General features: G+C 46.3%; 1 protein-coding gene across 1 annotated transcript; it reads left to right on the top strand.

The window, feature by feature from the left end:
* The first annotated feature begins 1,296 nt into the window (after nucleotides 1–1,296).
* Nucleotides 1,297–8,556, top strand: slitrk3a (SLIT and NTRK-like family, member 3a). Its single transcript, XM_030067869.1, has 3 exons — nucleotides 1,297–1,561; nucleotides 2,201–2,288; nucleotides 4,428–8,556. The coding sequence occupies exon 3, from the start codon at nucleotides 4,486–4,488 to the stop codon at nucleotides 7,192–7,194; it is 2,709 nt and encodes a 902-aa protein (XP_029923729.1). The 5' UTR covers nucleotides 1,297–1,561; nucleotides 2,201–2,288; nucleotides 4,428–4,485; the 3' UTR covers nucleotides 7,195–8,556.
* The last annotated feature ends 772 nt before the right edge of the window (nucleotides 8,557–9,328 follow it).

Here is a 9,328-nt window from a genome sequence, read left to right as displayed (position 1 = left end):
GCGCGCGGGTGGAAGGTGGAGGTGGGGGTGGAGGGGGAGTCCATAGCCATGAGGTGACTATGGACTCACTGTTGAATACATATTTTAAGTCCCTACAGTAGCCTAATATTTGTGATTTTTGGTAGATGGACTGGGGAACTAAAGGGGGAGGCAATAAATTTTCCATCCAGTCAAACTTTCAAAGCCTTCCTTATAAACGGTAATGACTGGAGATCGTGACAGTCCAGAAGTCGTCCTTGTGAGCTCTGGCTGGGCTTGTTGCTCACAACACGGGCTTGTGTTGCCCGCTGGAGGCGAACCTGGGGAAGGCACACGGACGTAGACGCTTCGTCTCTCCCTCTGTCTCTCCTCTGCTCGCAGCAGATAGACAGCGGCCTCTCTCTCTCTCTCTCTCTCTCTCTCTCTTTCCACAGCCGAGAGAAGAAGAGGAATGAGGGACAGGGTGGTGGGTTGCCAACTCCTCATTTCCTCTCCAGACAGTAGTAAATTAGGGAAAGTAAAAAGATTCAGTGTTATTATTATGAGATAAAAATCTCAGCAATAAAAAAGAACAAAGATGAGAATGGGAGAGAGAGAGAGAGAGAGAGAGAGAGAGAGAGAGAGAGAGAGAGAGAGACTGGAACGTTATATGCGTCCTGACTGTCATCCACAGGTCTGGCAGCCTCATCCAGCCCGTTCCGTGCGCGCATCCCTACTCTTTTTGTTCCTTCATGCGCGCTCCCGCTGCGATAGCCAGAGCGGTCCACACTCGCGCCCTCTCCTCACTTTCCCTCTTCCCTCCTCTCGGCAGCATCCAAAACTATAGCGCAACCGTCCTAATCACTCTTTTCCTCCCGTCCTCCTAATTCTCTCTCACCACCACCGCCAGATCTCTCTCTCTCTCTCTCTCTCTCTCTCTCTCTCTCTCTCTCTCTCTCTCTCTGCGTTTCTCACCCCTTCACTGGCCCCCACCTCATCACCCAAGCTCAGTCCCGTATTCCTCTGACGCACGATAAGGAAACGGACCCGACAAAAAAGCAGCAAAGAGCGCTAACCGTCGCTGCTCCACAGACTCATCCTGCTTCCGCTGCTGCTGCTGCTGCTGCTGTACCGGACAGAGACACGGTCCTGAAGCCGCGAAGAGCGCACTCTAACCCGGCTATACTATTGTTGAGCGCTCGCCTGGGCGGAGGAGGAGAAGGAGGTGGAGGATAAGGAGGGGGAGGAGGAGGAGGAGGTGGAGGAGGAGGAGGAAGCGGATGGGTAAAAGCCGAGGACTTGCATTTTAAGCAAACTGCTGAGGAAAAAAAGGAGACGAGAAAAGGGAGAGAGTTAGAGTCAGAGAGAGGGAGAGTGGGGGAGATTGCATTCCTATCACGTCTTCATTTCTCCTCTCTCCTCTCTTTTGCCTCAACCGCTGACAGAGGTAGAGAGAGAGAGAGAGAGAGAGAGAGAGTGAGAGAGAGAGAGAGAGAGAGACAGAGAGAGAGAGAGAAGAGCGAGCGAGCAGAGGAGAGATCTAACAAGATTCAAACTAGTGGTCTTTTTTCCTGATGCTTTTCAATTCCAGAACGAAACTATGGTGAGTAGCTATATTTGTGACTGTGCATGTGTGTATCATAAGGGAAACCCTATGCAGATATCTATGTTTGAGATGCGTGTCGGGCTCTGCATAGCCACTGACTTGAAAAGGAGAACGAGCGCTCTCCATATAGCCAGAATAACGGATAGCGAGGATCCAGCTGACTGATCAATAGCCATTTGTTCCTTATTCGCAGTTTTCCTGCCAATGTCACGACGAAAGGCAACTGCATTATGCTTGGCATGTATTTCAGTACGCGCTTTGCTCTGTCCACTGTACTGACAGCAGTGTTATTTTTGTTTGTTTTTGACAATTTCAATTTTAGTGAGGACGAATTCCTCGACCGTTTTGATTCGATTGAAACCCGTTAAATTTGGATGCCAGCCTCACCCACTACCTTAATTTGGTATTAACTCATGATTGGTAATGAAATCTCGTAATACTCATAAAAGAGAGTGTGAGTGCGATTGCTATTAATGATGGACACCACTTTTAATTCATGCTAGGACGGTTCTGTGGTAAATTTCTCCAGCTTTGTGGTAAACCCGTGGCTCATTCCCATGCGCCCCCCACCCCTGTTTTTTTTTCCTCCCTAACACTCTATCTCTCACCTCCCGTTTCTCGTTCTCCCACACACAGCCCGGTATGGGACCATAAACGGGACGCACCGGGAATCAACCGGACAAACAGCAGAAGGATATGTGAAGTTGGAATCCCACTAAACTAAGTAGGTATACCACCCGACTTAATACACCACCCCAGGGATATAATATATGGCACACATCTTTTTTTATAACGTTATTTTTCCATCCCGCCTGCGCTTTTTGATCCCTGTCATGGATGCGAAATTCGGGGAAGCAGGAACTACAAGAGGATTTTACATGTGCAAGGACATGGTGCACAAGGATCGTTATGTCAGTGCATTTGAAGGCATTTGACAACACATAGCATTGGAGATATATGTTTTTCTTTTTCCCTGTCGGATGACAACGTCGGTTTCGTTGTTTTTTGTTTTTTATTTTTCTTTCGCCGCGCTGTGTTGGGAGTGATTTCAGCACCACGGACAGAGACTTTGCTCAAGAAGGGCTCCCTGCGTTTTGCCTCTGGATTCTCAGCACCTCGGTTTGAACGGACAGCTCTCTCTCTCTCTCTCTGTGTGTGTGTGTGTGTGTGTGTGTGTGAAAAAATCCTAACGCATAAGCAAAGACATACAAAGTGCGCCATTCAGATGGCTAGGTCGTGTGTGCACTTGTGCTTGTGTCTGCGTCGGTGTCCGTTTGTGGTTGTGACCGTGTGTGTGTGTGTGTGTGTGTGTGTGTGTGTGTGTGTGTGTGTGTGTGTGTGTGTGTTTGTGTGTGTGTGCGTGCGTGTGTGCGTTCGTGCACACGCGCGCGCTTTTACCACTTAACATTATGGTGGTAGTGAACAGAACCTTCGATCACCTCTTTTCTGACGAAAGTCTAAGGACCTTTATTGTTGTTGATGATGATGATGATGATTATGATGATGATGGTGATTATAGTTTTGTTTCATGTTTCACCCATTTCCATGAATAGCCCAGATTTCATCAGCCATTTTTCGATCCACTAAAAATACGGGGCGAAAGCAAAAAGCAGGTTCGCCCACTGCGCTTTTCTCTCTTCAGTGTCCCTGTTTCTCTAATCCCCGATGGCATCACCGATTAGGAAAACCAGCGGGAGTTGTATCAAGCGAGGAACCCACTTATTTTTGGCAAAGGGTAGGCCTAGCGCCTATTTCTAACTATTCAGTTTTCCCCGATCATAACCCGTGGTTTAGATGTCAGACATTTAACCCCAGAATACGCCTGAGGGAAGTAGCCTCTGCCATTCCCGTGAAGGTCGGAATCCACAGACGTATATGCATATATGGGATACTTAGTCTCCAAAAGAAGAAAAGTCTCTATGGGGAATATTTTCTTAAACATAGATTTTAAAATATTTTTTTCTATCGGTAACCCAATGTGAGTAGGCTATTATTGCCTATAAATTGTGGGACAGTTTAGTAATGTTGTCGGAATATTTTCATGGGCTAGAATGACAGTATAAATAGCTTTAGGTTCATATTAACGCAACGTGTGTTTGTAATAACTCCCTTCAAATCCCTCCATATCGTCCTCTTAAGAGTCACCACGCTGACAGAAATACTACCGTTCCCGACCTCTGCCGGCGTCAAAGGGCTGATTAATATTCACAGATTCACCGTCATTCATTTTCATAACAATTTTCTAGACCCTCATTTGCAGAACGGGGGGTCGAGGTTCATGTTATGTAATAAATACAGATTGTGGACGGCCTCTCCTCCCCACTAACCTCATCCACCTGCTGTTGCCTTCGTGTCTTCATGGCGATAACCATCTCTGAGTTTGATTTATTGCGACCTTACTATCTGCGCTATAATAAATGGCGATTCCCTCTATGTGGTGACGTTAAATGTCTGAAAGGAGAGATTTGTTTGCGTTGCTGGATATCATATCACCCATCCGCGAGTGCTGAGTTTAAATTTTATTTGAACTACCCAGGAATGTTGCAACATTAAAAGTCTCTAATGCCATTCTGTTAGTAATTGGTATTCATTTCAAAGCTGCTCTCCCTTACACTGCAATTAAAACTCTCTCACCCCCCTCTCCCTCTTACCCTGTCTCTCAACTTAAACTTCACTCTCTGGTGATGCTTGTGTGTGTGTTGTGTCTGTGTGTGTGTGTTATCTATCCTCCCTCACTGTTCTCTCTCTCTCTCTCTCTCTCTCTCTCTCTCTCTCTCTCTCTCTCTCTCTCCATATATATATATATATATATATATATATTCCCCCAATATATCTCTCGCTCCCTCTCTTTCCTTTGTTGCAGTGCTGTGAAGTGGCTCTGTCCCTGGAGCCGTGACTTCATCCCCTGGGTGTCAGCGAGGATGCTGTGGGTTACCTTGCTGAGCACCATAGCCTTAGGATGGACCACCCCAATCCCACTACTGGAGGACTCAGAGGAGATCGACGAGCCCTGCTTCGAGCCCTGCTACTGCGAGGTCAAAGAGGGAATCTTCCACGTCCACTGCGACAGCAAAGGATTTACAAATGTCAGCCAGATCTCCCAGATATGGAGTCGGCCCTTCAAGCTCAACCTGCAGAGGAACTCCATGAGGAAGCTGTACTTTAACAGCTTCCTCCACCTCAACAATGCCATATCTATTAACCTGGGTAATAACGCCTTGCAAGATATCCACGCTGGAGCGTTCAATGGGCTAGGGATCCTCAAACGGCTGTTCCTCCACGAGAACAAGCTAGAGGTTTTCCGGAACGACACTTTTCTTGGGTTGGAGAGCTTAGAGTATCTCCAGGCGGACTATAATGTGATCAAACGGATTGAAAGTGGTGCGTTCAGGCACCTTCACAAATTGAGAGTGCTGATATTGAATGACAATCTGATCCCTGTGCTCCCAAGCTATCTATTCAGGTCAGTGTCACTCACACATCTGGACCTGAGAGGAAACAGACTAAAGACATTGCCATATAAGGGCACGTTGGAGTATGTTGGGCGAAGTTTAATGGAGATCCAGCTGGAGGAGAACCCATGGAACTGTGCATGTGAGATTGTTCAGCTAAAAACATGGCTGGAGAGAATCCCTTACACAGCTTTGGTGGGTGAGATCACATGCGAGTACCCCTTCCACTTCCATGGGAAAGACTTACGGGAAATCAAACGCAGTGAGCTCTGTCCGTTGCTCTCTGATGCTGAGATTGAGGCCAAGCTGGGAATCCCCCGTATTCCATTCAACAATGAGAACACATGGCCCACCAAACCTTCCTCCATGCTCTCCTCTTTCCACAACACAGCCTCATCTGTGGAATACAAGCATCTCAAGCCTACCAAGCGGCCTCGGCCCACGAAAAATCCCCCAACACCTCGTAGCATTTACCCAGGCATCAACCAGCCCCCAATAGCTGGCTACCAGACACGGCCTCCCATCCCCATAATTTGCCCGGCTGGATGTATCTGCAACCTTCACATCAATGATCTGGGGCTAACAGTCAACTGTAAAGAGAAGGGCTTTCACAACATCTCTGAGCTCCTGCCACGACCCCTAAATGCCAAGAAATTGTATCTCAGTGGGAACCTAATACAGAAAATCTACCGATCGGATTTCTGGAACTTCTCAAGTTTGGATTTACTGCATTTAGGGAATAACAGGATATCCTATGTGCAGGAGGGCGCCTTTATTAACCTGCCCAACTTGAAAAGCTTATATCTGAATGGGAATGACATTGAGAGACTGACCCCAGGGATGTTTAGGGGGCTTCAGATGTTGAGTTATCTTTACTTTGAGTATAATGTCATACGTGAGATACAGCCTGCCTCCTTCTCTCTAATGCCAAGTCTCCAGCTGGTTTTCCTCAATGACAACCTTCTACGGTCCCTCCCAACTGATGCCTTCGCTGGCACCAACCTGGCTCGCCTCAATCTCCGCAACAACTACTTCCTTTCCCTCCCTGTGCGTGGTGTTCTGGAGCACCTAGACTCCATCGTCCAAATCGACCTCCATCAGAACCCCTGGGATTGTTCCTGTGATATTATCCCCCTAAAGCAGTGGTTAGAAAAGCTGTCCTCTGTCATTGTTGTTGGAGATGTCATCTGCAAGACACCTGAGTTTGCCTTCGGGAAGGACCTGCGTTCTCTGGAGGTTGAGGTCATCTGCCCTGAGCTCAAATATTCCTCGGGTCCCTCGCCGGTCCTTCCTGGCGGGGATGAGCTCACCACAGGGAGCTCTGATCTCGGGGAGGCTGGGGTAAGAGGGGCCGTACCGCTCTCTGTTCTCATCCTCAGCCTCCTCATTCTCTTCATCTCCGCTGTGTTTGTAGCTGCTGGGCTTTTTGCCTTTGTTCTCCGGCGAAGGAAGAAGCTGCCTTTCCGTAAGCGTTCTGAGGTGGATCTGACAGGGATCCAGATGCAATGCCGGATATTCGAGGACCCACCGAGGCAGAGCAGTGCCGGCAACACTGGCACGCCAGAGAAACCAGCGCCTAGCATGCACACACACACTCACACAAGCCACACACATGCCCATGGTCACGTGTATGATTACATTCCCCACCCTGTGACTCAGATGTGTAACAACCCTATCTATAAGCCTAGAGAGGGAGAGATAGCGGAGGAAGAGGGGGGGCAGTTTTCAGAAAAGAAAGACAATAGCACCAGTAGCAGCAGTAACTACAGAACCTTGTTAGAGAAAGAGAGAGAGTGGACCCTGGCTGTCTCCAATTCTCAACTCAACACCATCGTCACGGTCAACCACACCACTGCTGATCTCGCAGGATTTCATGAAAATGGCGGGCTCTGCCCTACAGTGATTGACAGCCAGAGACCCACGCCAACCGTGGGCTTTGTAGACTGTCTCTATGGAACAGTCCCCAAACTAAAGGACATGCACGTGGCGCATGCACACCCCCCAGGCATGCAATACCCAGACTTGCAGCAGGACGCGCGGCTGAAGGAGACGTTGCTTTTCACGGCGGGGAAGGGGTGCTACCCCGACCCGTCCCAAAGCGATTACCTCGAGTTAAGGGCCAAACTTCAAACCAAGCCGGATTACCTCGAAGTCTTGGAGAAATCATATCGGTTTTAACATCGCTCGCCCACGGAGAACAAAAAACAACACACTCACCTTTTTATCACACACTCAAAACAAAAATTACCCAAATCAAAATATATGAAAAATAGGAACCTGAAAAAGCAGCATGATGTGAAATATTATATTACAGTTACAGCCCGCCCACCCCTCACCCTCCCAAATCGCTTCGGAGGAGAGGCCATTCTCAGATATTTCAATGAAGTGCCTTTTTTCAGAGTAGCCAGCAATGTCAACAGCCGTTATTTTTATAATCTATAAGTGTGTCTATATGCCCAGGACAGAGCGGGAGGAGGATGAGAGGGGCTCCGGGGAATAAAAAACAAAGCATCCTAAAATTGAATTATCACCGAGTCGAGCCCGTTTTTATGGAGTTACCAACACGCGCAAGACGCATGGGAGCTGGACGTCTCTCTGACTTGGGGCTCTTGTTTCTGTCTCTTTTACCCCTAACCAGGATGTACAAATACCCGGAGGCCGTGCACATTAAGTTTGTAGGAAATAATCGAAAGAGAGAAAAAAATACATATATTAAAATGAATTGCAGTTTGCTGCATGCACTCGCTTCGGTGCAGGAAGCGAGGGGGATTTGCTCAGAACTATCACTTCACGTTATGAATAGAGATACTGCAACGCATTTACAGTTCAGTGTTCTATTTAATTTTTATATCTTATTAATATGGTTATTACTATTAACGAGGACTACTGTCTATATCAGGGTGCTTCTCGTAAAAAGGACGCGCCGACGCACGGATGGTAAAACATTTGTGAATATTATTATAAGACGACGCTCAAGGTTTTCTGGATATTTCCACGCACTTTGTTAAGAACCCCTTCCATTGCTCCTGGATCCCCCATCGTCACCCACTAACGGCTTTGTAGGAGGCACTTTTAATGTTTTCTCTCACAAAGATTTGAAGAAAAATGTGCATATATTTATTCTGTAATTTCAGTGAAGAATTTAATTGTAAAGGTAATGTTAAATCAATGTATAGTGATTATGCGTCTGGTATAGCCTTCTTAATAAAAACAAACTCCATTCAAATGATAAGAGGGTTGATGCCACGGAAGCGTGTGTGTAGCGCGCTACACACGGGGTGTGTATTTGGTGTGTTGTTTAATGGCATGCTGAAGCTGCGGCCAACTATCATTAAGTAATGCTGAGTTGAAGAAACAAGCTGCTGAACCACAAGAGCGCTGTGGGCAGGGATCTAGTGGAGGATAAACCCCAGCTAAACTCAGTTCATCTCCTTTTTGTTTATCCACAGGTTTTAGGCGGACATAAATCTGTCATGTAGATTCGTAGTGTTCATCATGCAAAGAAAGTCTGTAGTCAGACTGACTTATGTAAGGGGAAAACTATTATTGATATATTATTATTATTATTATTATTATTATTATTATTATTATTATTGGGGAATAATATTTATTTACATGGTGGAGGCTTGCCCTATAATGTTCAAGAACTGGGTCTTATATTTTTCCCACCATTTAATTTGCCACTACATCACTGATCCTAGAATATTTCGGGTGTAATCTGAAAATGCAAAACACAGAGGGCGCGATGCCAAACCGAATCAAGTGGAAGTTGCTGCTTTGTCTAGTGAGACTGCATGGAGGAAAATGCCAAATGAGTCAAAAAGATAGCCATTTTCATCTGAGCTGTTGATGTGAACACACTGTCCCCTTGGGTATTTTTCATAGAAGAAACAGAATAAGTGAGTGAGAGAATCAACATGTGATTCGGAGCCGCTCGCAGGGTTGCGCATCTGAATCCCTTAGTCCCCCACAGTAGCAGTGTGAATTTCGTCCACAGGAGGGCGACAAAAAGGCGCTCAGATTTATTGATTACTTGATGAATAGAGTGAAATAATAATATAATGCAGAAATGTCCACCATAAAAGACCATTAATTATATTTTCAGTTTAAAAGTCGCATAACACACACACACACACACACACACACACACACACACACACACACACACACACACACACACAAAGTTAAAAATCTGCCAGTGGTATGAGATACTTTCCCATGTATTCCACTTATCTCAGTATTTTTATATTTGTTTATTTATTTACTAGAATCAAATACTGTATTACCGTTTTTAAATTATATAGAATAAGGC

This window comes from Myripristis murdjan, chromosome 13, assembly GCF_902150065.1.
Source record: "Myripristis murdjan chromosome 13, fMyrMur1.1, whole genome shotgun sequence".
NCBI lineage: Eukaryota > Metazoa > Chordata > Actinopteri > Holocentriformes > Holocentridae > Myripristis > Myripristis murdjan.
Note: the sequence above shows the minus strand (reverse complement) of the source record. Positions and strands in the feature narration are given on the sequence as shown.